This window comes from Crocodylus porosus, unplaced genomic scaffold (assembly GCF_001723895.1).
Source record: "Crocodylus porosus isolate Cpor-Errol unplaced genomic scaffold, CroPor_comp1, whole genome shotgun sequence".
Lineage (NCBI taxonomy): Eukaryota > Metazoa > Chordata > Crocodylia > Crocodylidae > Crocodylus > Crocodylus porosus.
In genome coordinates, this window is record NW_017728886.1 from 40,487,321 (window position 1) to 40,500,774 (window position 13,454).

The 13,454-nt window shown below is 42.2% G+C and overlaps 1 protein-coding gene across 1 annotated transcript in view; it reads left to right on the top strand.

Annotated features, from left to right (window-relative positions):
- The window catches only part of CDK14 (cyclin dependent kinase 14), a 506,952-nt gene that overhangs the window by 391,309 nt on the left and 102,189 nt on the right, over window positions 1-13,454 (top strand). Inside the window, exons 12-14 of the mRNA XM_019530589.1 lie at window positions 6,619-6,698; window positions 10,736-10,740; window positions 12,875-12,884. Of these exons, the coding sequence (XP_019386134.1) occupies window positions 6,619-6,698; window positions 10,736-10,740; window positions 12,875-12,884 (95 nt within the window). The remainder of the gene's footprint in view (window positions 1-6,618; window positions 6,699-10,735; window positions 10,741-12,874; window positions 12,885-13,454) is intronic.

The following is a 13,454-nucleotide window of genomic DNA, read 5'->3' on the forward strand; positions in this document are numbered from 1 at the left end:
CTTGTAATTAATGTTCTTTGGCTTCAGTGACTAGAGAGAGGTCACCCTTTTCAGGACGCTCCCTACATTCTGCAACATTGCCACAAGTTCTTGTTGGAGTACTGAACAAACAGGCCAGTTCTTATCTACATTATAATGAAATTAAGACTTTTTGAACCCCACAATGTTAGAACATGAAACAAGAAAACTGGAATTTATAACACATTGCTAATGTTTCTTTACTAGAAGCTGGGAAGTTTTTAGACTTCAAAAGGCAGAAAGTCCATAAAAGCATTTTTCTTTCTTTCTTTCTTTCTTTCTTTCTTTCTTTCTTTCTTTCTTTCTTTCTTTCTTTTTGAAGTCCTTTAGTGGGGAGAACTTTGCTACCCCATCAGCTGTACTCGCTGACAGACTGAATCTCCAAAGTTTTGTTTTTTGGAGGTTTGTTTGCTTATTAGTTTGTTCCTATTTGGGTTTTTTTTTCTAAGCTTCCTTCTGAGAGCAGCAGTCCAGGTTGCTTAGAGGAAAAAACACTGACTGCATAGTGTGCCAAGGATTTATTTCAGCTACTCTTGTGTTGTCTTTTTTATTCCCCTCTTTTTTGTTACACTGGCTCATGTCCAGTCAGTGAGGAAATAAATATGTGAAGAAAGAATGCTATGGAATGTTAACTGCACTGGCGTATTTTCTTCCTTTTATCATGCCCCAAGATTCAGTGAAGTTGATATAAATTCACCATGCCTTCTTTTAAAAAGCATAACAGAAAGGCATTCTTCCTCTAAGAGTCAGACTGTAAAAGGTGATTTTCTTTCACTCAGTTTGGTTTAAGCCTGTAAAAAGCATTAAGTGAAAAATCTGATATATTTGTTAGAGCATTTATTGCATTACTAACTTATATTTTCAGTTCTCAGTGAAAGGTTTATAGAGAACATAAACCTTGGAGAGTTTTTGTTCAGGATTAAAGATATATTTTCCCCATTTTCTGGCAAAATAATAGCTCATGAAATGATGGGGGTTTTAGTAAGTATTTTTAGCTCTATTTATTTTCCAAGGATACACTGTTCAACTTGCTGTGAGATGCATGAAGAAGGCCTTTATAAAGCACTATCCTGATCAGAAGATTCATGCCCTTTAAAAGCTTCCAAAGGAATAAAAAGCTTCTGATTAAATGTAGTCACCAAGTTGTAGTTTTTCATTAATTACATCTACCGCAAGCAAAGAACTTCCAATAAACTTATAAATCTGGCACATTCTGAAATATTCTGTCATGGTACAAGTAATCTTTTACATGTCTGCCCTAATGAATATCTTTAATATTGGACTAACTAGGATTCTGAAAGAATTAAGATAACTGATTGATCGTGGCATGCAAATTGAAAAGAAGTAATTGCTAAAATCTTTCTGAGGAAAAATGGTGAGGGAAGCTATGATTAAAATTTCTTAGGAAATACTTTTCCCAGAAAATATTTTTCCCTCAGAGAAATTGATTAAAATTGCAAGTAAAGTAAAATATGTAACATTTAACGGTGACCTACAAATACGTGTCTATGTGTTCAAAGAGTTTGTCACAAATATGAACAAAAGAAGAACACTACAATAACTCTTTAAGCCCTGTGTTTGGAGCTCAAATCAACCATGTTTTATGATATCTGTGTCTTCTATCTGAAGATCACACAAGATACTTAAACACTGAAGAATTTAGCTTTGCAGTGCTTCATAGATAGGCTTATTTAATGTTGTAGGTGAGAAAAGCCACAGTTAGCTAGAAAGTGCTAGTCTAGCAAGGCATCTAGACAAGTCCTCCACTTCAAGCAGAAAACCCATTGGCTAAGTCCTCGTGCAGGCAGAGTTGCACAGAGAAGGAAGTGTGCCCAGGTGACTGTTAGAAACCTAGACTTAGACATAACGTTTTAGCCTTCTTCTTGTCTGTGCAACATGGAGAAAATGTTTTCTAAACTGCTTTATATCTTGGTTACCTACAGCTGAGTTTAATGATCAATATTGAATTGAATTGAATTGAATTGAATCAGTAGATTTTGGATTTAAAAATTCCTACAACCGTACTTTGCAAAAGAAACACAAAGTAGCGCAAATGTTTTAATACAGGAATTGTGTCTAGGGGAGACTCCTGGGTGGTGCAGTCATACTCTCTACCCCCTTCAATTCCTGGTCCACTCAGGCCAGGGACAGACATTACAGGGACATGGCCAAAACTGTTTTGAGATAAACCTGATTAAATGTAGTATTGAGCTTAACTGATTTGGCTCAAACCAATTTATGCAATGTCTGTCCCGCACTCCTTGCTGGTTTAAGCTAAATCAGACTCCCCCAGCATCCTGGCATGCTCTTTGGGCTGGGCTGGGCTGGGCTGAGCTGGGTGGTGCTCTGCTTCAGCTGCAGGGCTAACCCCACCCCTCTGCTCTCTAGCCCACCGGCCTTAGTGGAGACACCGGTAGGCATGGCCTCATTAAGGCAAAATGGGTGGGGAGGGGGTTAATGCTTCCTGCCTTACCCTCTTCCCCCCACTGCAGTTGGGGTCAGCCTATTTGCTGGGGAGCAGAGGGGAGGGGACTGCAGTGGAGGCCCCTGGAGCTGGCAGACCCCAGCTACAGGGAAGGGACGGAAGGAGGAATTAACACTTCTCCCTGCCCCCTTCACCTTAACGGGGCCATGCTGGGTTGGGTGTCCCACCAGGTGGGGAGGGGGGCTCTGTTCCATGCTGAAGGGCACTCTTCCCCCTCCCCCTCCTCCTCCTCCTCCCAGGGTGGGGAGGGGGACTCTGTGAGGCGCTGGAGGGGGACTCTTCCTCCTCCTCTGCTTCCCCCCACCACAGCCTTGGGGCTTGGAGGAGGGGGCTCCATGCAATGCTGTCTGGCCCCAGAGTGGGGGCGAAGGGCAGGGGGAGGCTCCGTTCCATGCTGGAGAGAAACTTTTCCTCCTCCTTCTCTTCCCCCCAGAGGGACAGCGGGAGTGTGGAGCTCAGCTGGGCAGGATGTGGGTGTGAGGGTGGAGGGTGTAGCGATCCTCATACACTCCCCCCATGGCATGCAGCCCCTGCTGCCTGGAAGCAGCAGCAGATGGGGAGGTTAGGGTGCTAATGCCTGGTGCTGGTGAGGCTCCAGCCAGCGCTGCGCAGGGGGAGGGAGCAGAGCCTGCCCCATCCTTGGGGCTCTGCTCCCAGCTCGTGGAGCTCCAGCACTCACAATGGGGGAAGCCCTGCACTGGAGCCTGCTACCCACCCTGCTCCCTGCTGTGCAGGTCCCCGTACTGCACTGGAAGTGGAGGGAGCCCCACCCCCTGCTTTTGCACAGAGTCCAGCGTGGGGCTTCCCCTCTGTGAGTGTGGAGCTGCAGGTGTGTGGTGCACAGTCCTTGCAATAGAGGCATCCAGCATTGCACTGGGGGTGAGGAGCTCAGCCCTGCACAGCCTGCCCAGCTGCTTCTATTGCTGGGAACATCTATCCTGCAAAGATTGAATCAACTCAGGCTCAGGCTTTTTGAATGTCTGTCCCTAGCCCCAAAGTTTAAAACCAACTATCTGGCAGGGGTAGCAGAATTTCTATTAAGGCAGCAGTGAGGGAGTCACTTGACTGTATTTCTGATGCCTTCTAAACCCTTCATTCTACAGGTGTTAACAGGTATACTTTTTAGTGGTCTTGATGTTCCATTAACCGAGCTATCTTTTCTTCTGCAATTTTGCTGGCAATTAGTTGCCCCTTATAACATAGCTCCTATTTCCCAGTTCCGCAAACTATTTTTAGCTCTATCTAAAAACATTAACTCTGGTAAAACATCAGCTCAGGTGTGGAAAAAACTTTCACTGAAGCATTGCACTGTCAACATTCTCAAGAAGGTTTTATTTTGTACTGTGAATCTGAACGAGATGTAGATTTAACTCCAATAAAAGCAGGATTAAAGACACAACGTCTGTTGATTATTTTGAGGAGTTTGTTGTGGGTTTTGTACATAACATATATCTCTAATTAATACACATTCCAATAAAAATAGTTGTTTTTGCTGCAATATTAAACTGAATAATATAGTCCCCTAGCATATTAGCAAAGCTTCTAGTTTCTTTTTAACTTGAGAAAAATGTGTGTTGTGTTATGTGATGTGATGATGCACCATACTATTTGCACCCCTCTTTTCAAAACTTAAATCCACCCATGATTGTGTCCCTCATTAGTTCTTCATCTGTGCTCTCTTTTTTCATGATACAGTATTCATCTTGGCTGTTCTCCAGTTAATGGCATCTATGTGGTTGTTAAGTGAGAATTAGTTCAAAAAGGTCAGACCTATTACCTTGTTGGAATACAGTAAATTAACTCACCTACATGGCTTTTCTAAACAGAACTCTGACCTTCTTGAACAACTACATTACTGGCAGTACAAAGAAATCCAATACTTTAGACTTGTTATAATCTACAAACACCATAGAGAAAATGGCCATTGATGACTGGTGTGACTTTTATTTTGATGATTAAGACTTTAATAATATTTTCAGTACTTTACAAAATAAGAATGTTCTACTATGCTAGTTTAGTTAAAAGAAAACTTAACTGGCCTCAAAATCTCCAAACTTGTCAAAATCTTTTAAGTGAATCTTGTCATCTCTCAAAACAGCAGAAGACTAAGGAAGGGCTGCTTCAACTGTTACACAACTTTTGCCCCCTTTCTCCTGGATAATCTATAGGATATACATCTTATAGGGGTAGTAAGTTAAACTAGGAGAGATAAGGAACATAGACTTTTTTAACAGTTTTAGCTTTTTGTCACAGTCTTTCTAGGTTTTATGTTTTATCTGCATTAGAAGTTAAAACCATCCAAAAGAAAAAACAATATTAGTCTACTCTTTTTTTATGATGAGTTCATTAGTAATAATAATGTCTAAATTACATCTTTGATATAAGTCAGTTTACAGTACTGGAGATACAGTAGGGATAAAATTAGCCCAAACATTTATACTTACACGGCAAAATACTATACTTTGCATATTAAGTATGGTTTCACTGAAGCAAATATAAGTTCTCTGCATATCTTCATGGCAGGAAATGATCCATAATATTTGACGAAAGCTAGCATTACTAAAGTTAAGCCCTCCCCTGGTCCACATGCTTATCTGTGACTATTCCTTGTGAAGTCACATACATGCTCTAAAATGCAAAATGATTTACATTTGTATCAAGGTTCTAGAAGGAATCTGCATTTTATCTAGGCATCATTCAAATCCCTTTATTTCAAATTTATCTTGCCTAGTCTTAACTTGAATAGAAATCATAACAGTGAGAGCAAAAACTCCAAGGCCATTTTGAGGCTTCAGAGTCTTCAACTGAGGTCATTCCATTTAGAATGGCCCTGGAGCTTTTAGCTCTCACTGGGCGTGTTTACACCTGCATTTAGTGCACCTGAATAAACTTTGGCACAGCTTGCACCAGAGTTTATTGCTTCCAGGCACATCATTGCACGTGTGCCTGGGACTGGGGAACAAACATGAGGAACTGACGCTTCTGCTAGGCAATAACAAATATGACCTCATAGACCTGGTGAGACTCCACCTATGACTGGACCACAGGTATAGATGGCTATACCTTGTACAGGAGGGTCCATGCGGGGAGGAGGGGCGTGAGTATAGCTCTCTATGTCAAGAAGCAGTACACTTCCCTACTAGCTGACATTGGCACCCAGGGCGGGCAGCTTGAAACCCTCTGGGTTAGAATACAAGGAGAACATGATGAAGGGGATATTACTGTTGTGGGAGTCTATTACAGACCTCCTAACCAGGAGGAAGAGCTCAACCATGAATTCTTTAGGGAACTAACAGAGGCTGCACAGTCTTGGTGCATGGTTGTCATGGGTGATTTCAAGCACTGTGACATCTCATGGGAAGAGTGTTCAGCTAAATGTGATCAGTTGTGCAGCTTCCTCACTTGCATTAATGAGCTCTATCTGACTCAAGAAGTCCATGGGCCAACAAGGGGTGAGGCGCTGCTAGAATCTGGTCCTGGCCAAAGGGTATGATTTAGTGAGTGACCTAAGGATTGAGGGGAAGTTTGGTGACAGTGGTCATGAGTTGATCACTTTCTCTATCCATTGCAAAGCTGGCAAATCAGTCAGCAATGCTGAAATCCTTGACTTTAGGAAAGTTGACTTTCACAAGCTCAGGAGGTTGGTTGTCAGGGTCCTGAAGGATCATGATATGACATGGGAGGGAGTGCAAGATGAGTGGTTGCTTCTTAAGAACCCAATCCTAAAAGTCCAAAGGAAGTGCATTCTGGCCCATAGAAAAGGTAGTAAAAGGGCTGGGAGACCCTATTGGCTCAATAGGGAACTCATGGACCTCCTGAATCTTAAAAAAGAAGCTAAGGATTGGAAAATGGGAAATACCTCTAAGGAGGACCATGCATCACTGGCCCACACCTGTAGGGAGTGGACCAGAAAAGCCAAGGTCCAAACTGAGCTCAAACTGGCTATAGAAATTAAGGACAATAAAAAGTCCTTCTTCAGATACATGGGAAGTTGAAAGTGAAATAAGGGCAACATCAGACCCCTGCTGGACGAAATAGGGCAGATGACATCTGACATCCAGGAAAAAGCTAATCTCCCTAATGATTATTTTGCATTGCTTTTTTCCCGGCTCAAGGGGATCACCTTGCTTGACAGGACACAGGATTACAAGGGTACAGGTGACCACATGCCTACAGTTGGTGAAGACTTTGTGAGGTAACATCTTGAGAGGCTGGACATCCATAAGTCAGTGGGCCCTGATGAAGTGCACCCAAGAGTGCTAAAAGAGTTGGCTGACATCATAGTGTGAGCAATGACAGAGATATTTGAGAACTCGTGGCACTTGGGAGAGGTTCATGAAGATTGGAAGAGAGCCAATGTGGTGCTTATCTTAAAGAAAGAAAGGAAGAAAGATCCAGGGAACTACAGGCCAATCAGTTTAACCTCAATCCTTGAAAAGATCATGGAAAAAAATATTAAAGAATCCACCAAGAATAGGCTAACAGAAGGCGTCATCCTGAGAGACATCCAACACAGCTTTATTACGGGTAGGTTGTGTCTGACCAACTTTACCTTCTTCTATGACCAAGTGACACGTCACTTGGACAGAAGAGGGTAAGCTGATGTCGTTTACTTGAATTTAAAAAAAGGCTCTGATTTGGTTTTCCATGATGTCCTCATGACAAAATTGGGGAACTGTGGCCTCAACAACCTTATGCTCCGATGGCTGGGGAACTGGCTCCATGGTCAGACCCAGAGAGCGATAGTCGATGGAACAGGGTCAACATGGCTCATGGTAACCAGTGACATCCCCCAGGGTTCAGTACTTGGACCAGTACTCTTTAACATATTCATAAATAACCTGGATTCAGGTGTCAGAATCAGCCTGGCTAAGTTTGAAGATGACATCAAATTATGGGGAAGCATGGCCACACTAGAGGATAGGCTGGGGATTCAGGCCAACTTGGACAGGCTTGCAAAGTGGGCAGATCAAAACCTGATGATTTTCAACATAGAGAAGTGCAAGGTGCTCCACCATGAGAGAAAGAACCCACATCATACTATAGGCTCTGCAATGCTACACTCACTAACACTATGACAGAAAGAGACTTGGAGGTCATGATCACAAGATGAATATGAGCCACCAATGCAATGCTGCAGCCAGCAAAGCAAATAAGACCCTGGCTTGTATCTACCAATGCATCTCAAGCAAGACCTAGGATGTCATCCTCCCACTTTATTCAGCCTTGGTGAGGCTGCAGCTGGAATACTGCTTCCAGTTCTGGGCTCCACACTTCAGGAAGAATCTGGAGACCTCAAGAAAGTCCAGAGGAGAGCCACATGTATGATCAGAGGCCAAGAGAGCAGGCCTTATGAAGTCAAGAGACTCTTCAGCTTGGAAAACCATAGACTATGTGGGGACTTGGTGGCAGCCTATATCAGGGTTGTCTATCAGGATCTGGGGGAACATCTGTTCACCAGGGCACCCCAAGGGAAGACAGGGTCTACAGGTCACAAACTGTTGGAAAGCCATTTTAGAATGGACATAAAGAAAAACTTCTTTGATGTCCGAGTCTCCAGAGTCTGGAATACACTTCCCCCAGAAGTGGTGCAAGCACCTTCTCTGGACACATTCAAGAAGCGTTTGGATGATTATCTTGCTGAAGTTCTCTGACCCCAGCTGGCTTCTTGCCCTTTGGGCAGGGGGCTGGACCCAAAGATCTCATAAGCTCCCTTCCAGCCCTAATGTTTATGAAATCTATGACTGCAGCACATTGAGCTGGGGCAGAGAAGTCCCAGATGGCTGGGGCCCCCAGGGGTCAGCCTGCCAGCCCAGGGCTGTTCTAACCCAGCTCATTATGCTGCAGAGGGCCTGGTTGGGGTATAAGGGTGCTTCAGCGTGGGGCTAGCCTGCAGGCAGCCCCCACATTAAAGCACCCTTGCACCCCAGCCAGCTCCATCAGCATCTACATGTGTGTTGCGGAGGAGTAAGTAACTTTGCTATAAAATAGTACCTATGTCTGGCAGTACTGTCCTACAGAAGAGTTAGCTAATTTACTCCGTCCTAATAATACCACATGTGTAGACGATGATGTTTTACTGTGGAGCTAATTAGGCAACTGTGTGTCTACACAAGTCTCATATAGACACATCCAAGTTAAGACTAGGCAAGATCAATTTGAAAGAAAGGGATTTGAATGATGGTTAGATACAATACATATCATTTGCCATATAAGACTGCTGAGTGATAGGATCCATTTACAGGATCAGTAAAATAAATCTGAAGGAACTGGCTTAAATTGTAACTATCTGAAAAACATTTACATCTGAAATCTTGGTATGGAATTGTACAGCGTTTTTGCTATGTGACTGGTATCTTGACTTTGTATACCCTAAGACTTAACTTTAAACATTTACAGAAAGAGTTTTTCCTTTCATTTAATATTTTAATTCTATTATAATATAAGAGCTTTGTATTTGTCAGAAATATAAATACAGATATATCTGACTGAAGGATTGAGTGGCTTGACAAAAAAAAATTAGTGCATATAATGTCTGCACTGAGGAGAGACTGAAAATTAGGATAAGGATGAAATTATTCTTGAGTCTGTCACAGGAAGTGGTGAGGGGGGAGGATGGAGCAGGGGGAAGCCAGGCAGATGCTGCTGTACCTGCAGTCTCTGCTGAAGCTGCAGCCAGGGACCACAGGGGAGGGGCCAGCCCTCCTGGGCTGGAGCAAAGAGCAGACCCCACCCAGAGTTGCAAAGCATCTTGGATGCTGGAGGATTCTGATTTAACTTAAACCAGGAAGGGGTTTGGGACAGACATTGCATAAACCGGTTTGAGCCAAATCAGTTAAGTCTGATACTACGTTCAACCAGGTGTATCCAAGTAGCACAATGCACTGCCTTGCACAGCTACAGAGCTGGCTTCCTCAACAGAAGCTATATCTCTGCATTATAAGGACGCTCAGTCTGGGTTGGTTAGACCTGTTTATAAATAGGTATAAACGGACCAAGTGAGGTGCTGTACTAAGATACTTATACAGCTTCTGGTGTCTCTACCTGTCACTGCACTGTGCCATGTAGTGTGCACTGTTCCATTATCTATATAGGTTGCAAACTCTTTGAAATGAAAGTTCTCGCTAACCACACAGGATTTAACACAGTGAGGCCTTATTAACAGTTTGGTCTCTTGGCACAAGTATAATAAAAATAATGAATGAAAAAAGTGTCATAGTATTTTCTTATACATTAAATAAGGATGCAGATCTTGGACTTTCTAAGGGATTAAAAATTTTAAGTGCCTAACTCTTTTAGGCTCCACTGAAAATGCCAGTCAAGAGAAACCAGTTGGATATGCCATGTACTATCAAATCACAACTTGTTTTGGAAAATGCACATACAAAATAAAATCTGTATAACTTAGCAAATGAAGTAAGTGCTTTCCATCAAAAATGCATACACAAAACAAACCTCTGCTTGTTTTAAATGCCCATGTTTTAATTATTAATATGAATTTGACTTTCACTCTTATTTCATTTAACAAGCAAATCGCTCTAAGGTCATAAGTTCACTGCACATGTCTAAATCTCTTGTTTTTTTCCTCAAAAACTTACACCAAACTTAATGATCCTACTCATGTTCTGCTTGACCAAATACTGACCCTCTTTTGCAGCAGAAAGAAATTTAAGCCTGTTTTTTTAATTAAATCAAATTCTTCTAATCCAGTGAGATTTACAACTATTCAAATTAGTCCTAGTCATAGGCATTTAATGTGAATTAAACTAAACTGTCATTTGTTTAGTTGTTACAGTGATACAGTTTGAGATTTTATTTTAAAAGATGTTTTGTAAATATTGACAGATTCTTTTAAAAATATATTTTAAAGCATTGGCAGATAATTTAATGGTTGGTACTTAATACTTTACTGTGCTTTGCTGTATGCTGCATTTTCTGTTGAAATTATGTATGCTGTCGTGGCCAGTAACCATTCCTCAGTGATTAGTGTGGAAGTAAGTGAAGCATGAATATTGAGACTTGCTGTATCATGCATGCCAAGTTACTATATGGCCCAACTGCTGTGAGACAAAACATGCTATTATGTCTTGGACACAAAGCCATATTGTATGAAATTCTACCCTATCACCATCCCAAAGGTAGTGTATTTAGGAATCCAGAACTTTCCTTCTTCCTTTTAGTTCTTTCTATACTTCTATACAGTATGTAGTGCCATCATTCAATATCCCTTAGAAAAGCTAATCTTTCAGTCATCCATGTTAAGAAATACTGTTTGAAACAAATAGTTAAATATTTTTAGGGGAACCTTTCAAGAGGATTCCTGTTAAAGAGCACCAGTGTTATCTATCAAATGATATTCTTCAAACAGTTCTGACCTAGTAGATGCATCAATACCATGTATATGACCGGACAGTATATTTTTCATAAATTGAAGAATAGCTTGTCTTTAAACAAATAAGAGAAATTAGTAACACATTCCACTGATGCATAAGTTTAAAAACTGGTGGTTCCAGGATTTCATATGCATATTTCCTTTAGAAATGTCCAGCTGATCTTCATAATTGACTTTCATGAAATACATTTTCATGAAAAGGCTTTCTGCACTGATGATCAACTTATGTCAATAAAAATATTAATTTTAAATACATTTGCAAATACAGTCTGCCTCAGTGCAAAGTAACAAGTTTGGTAGAATTACTGGACGAACGTCTCTAATCTGTGTTATGCAGGAGATGAGATTAGATTATCAGTATGTCCTCTTCTGGATTTAAATCTATAAATGCATAAGAACATGGTTAGAGTGTAGCATCTGAAAGCTTCAAAGTGTTGAACAGACAACTAATCCTCATAACACAGGGTAGGTACAGGTAAATTGTACTGCCTACATTGCATTACCTTATAGCCTTCTGATTAACCATTGTGTTTTCTTCATTCCAAATGCTGCTGTTCTGGGTCGAGATTTTCAGAGATAATTAGGGGATTTAGTCATCCAACTCCAATTAAGATGAATGAGTTGTGTGTCTAAATTCCCTAGTCAGCTTTAAAAAAACCTCTCATTATTCCATATTTGTATTCCAATTTAACCATTTTTTGACTGAAATACTTATGGCAGGCACTTTGTGCATGTAAAACAAAGACAGTCCATGTCCCAAAGTGTTTACTAGCTAAGAAGTATAAGCTATATACAGAACCATAGAGAATTAGGGTTGGAAGAAACCTTTGGAAGTGCTCAGATCCAGCTTCCTGTTTGAGGTAGGGTCATCCATATCCAAACCATACTATACAATTCCCTGTCTAACCTGTTACTAAAACTACACAGTGAACCTACACAGAGCTACAAGGCATAGCACCTTAACTTGCCAGGCAGCAGTGGTAGTCAGTATCCGGCTGCTGCAAGGTTTGTTAAATATGCTTCAGATATCCAAGGAAGAGGGCCACACCCCCACTACAGAGGAAAGCAAGGACTCTCACAGTTTGATCATAAGGTAAAATTTCTTCCTGATCCCAAATGCTGTGATTAGTTTGACCCTGAGCAGAGGGGTAGGGCCTTCTAGCCTGGAACCTCCAGGTTTTAGTCCCAACAGCTAGGGACAGACATTGCACATAAACCAGTTCAAGTGATCAGAAACTGGTTTAAACCTGTAACAGAACAAATGTTCAGTGCATATAAACCAGTTTGAAAATGGCTGAAACCAGTTTGAGATAAACCTGGTTGAATGTAGTATCAGACTTAACTGATTTGGCTCAAACCAGTTTATGCAATGTCCCAAACCCCTTCCTGATTTAAGTTAAATCAGAATCCTCCAGCATCCCAGATACTTTGCAACTCTGGGTGGCGCTCTGCTCTCTGCTCCAGCCCAGGAGGGCTGGCCCATCCCTTGTGGTCCCTAACTGCAGCTTCAGCACAGACTACAGGTACAGTGGCATCTGCCTGACTTTCCCCTACTCCCTCCTCTCCCCCTCACTACTTCCTGCTCAAGCAGGAATCCTCCCCCCTCCCCCCACCTTACACACACACCTCTCAGCATTAGCTAGCATACCACATGCTGGCTACAGTCCATGCTGTGGGACACAGGACAAAGACAGACAAGACAATGTTGGTTTAGGACTTTTTTGGAGCTAATCAATAGGTAGTTGGTAATGTCCCTCCATTCATTCCTTGGAAAAAGTTGTGTAAGAAGAACTTGAACTAATGAGAGAAGCTTTTGTTTTGCTGATGGGCTCATAAATGCTCTGTTATCAACTCTCTGTGTAACTCCCTGTTGTGTAACTCAATGCTCTGTTATCAAGAGCGAGGTCTTGGGAGGAGGGGGAACCCCTCTCTAATGAGTCCTTCTGGGGCCTGGCCATGCCCCTCCCTTAGCTCAGCACCATGGAATAGAAAGGAGGGCTTCTCTAGTGCCCCCCAGCTTCTAGCCTGAGCCACCTTAGGTGCATGTACACAAATACACGGAGCCTGGAAAACAAGCAGGAAAAACTGGAAGTCCTTGCACAATCACAGAACTATGACATGATTGGAATAACAGAGACTTTGTGGGATAACTCCTGTGACTGGAGCAGTCATGAATGGGTAAAAACTGTTCAGGAAGGACAGGCAGGGGAGAAGAGGATGGGGAGTTGTACTGCATGCAAAAGAGCCATGTGATTGCTCAGAGCTCCAGTATGAAACTGGATATAGGCCTGTTGAAAGTCTCTGGTTAGGGTGAGAGGGGAGAGCAACAAGGGTGATGTCATGGTGGGGATCTGCTATACACCACCAGACCCAGGAGCTTTCTCAAGGATGAGGAATGGTGGACAAGGCTTTCTTCAAACAGACAGCAGAAGTTTCATCATCACAAGCCCTGGTTCTCATGGGGGACTTCAATCACCAGAGGGTTGTAATTGATGGCAGTCACTCATCGTGGTGCCCTGTGACCAGTGGGGTCCCTCAAGGCTCTGTCCTGGGACCCAT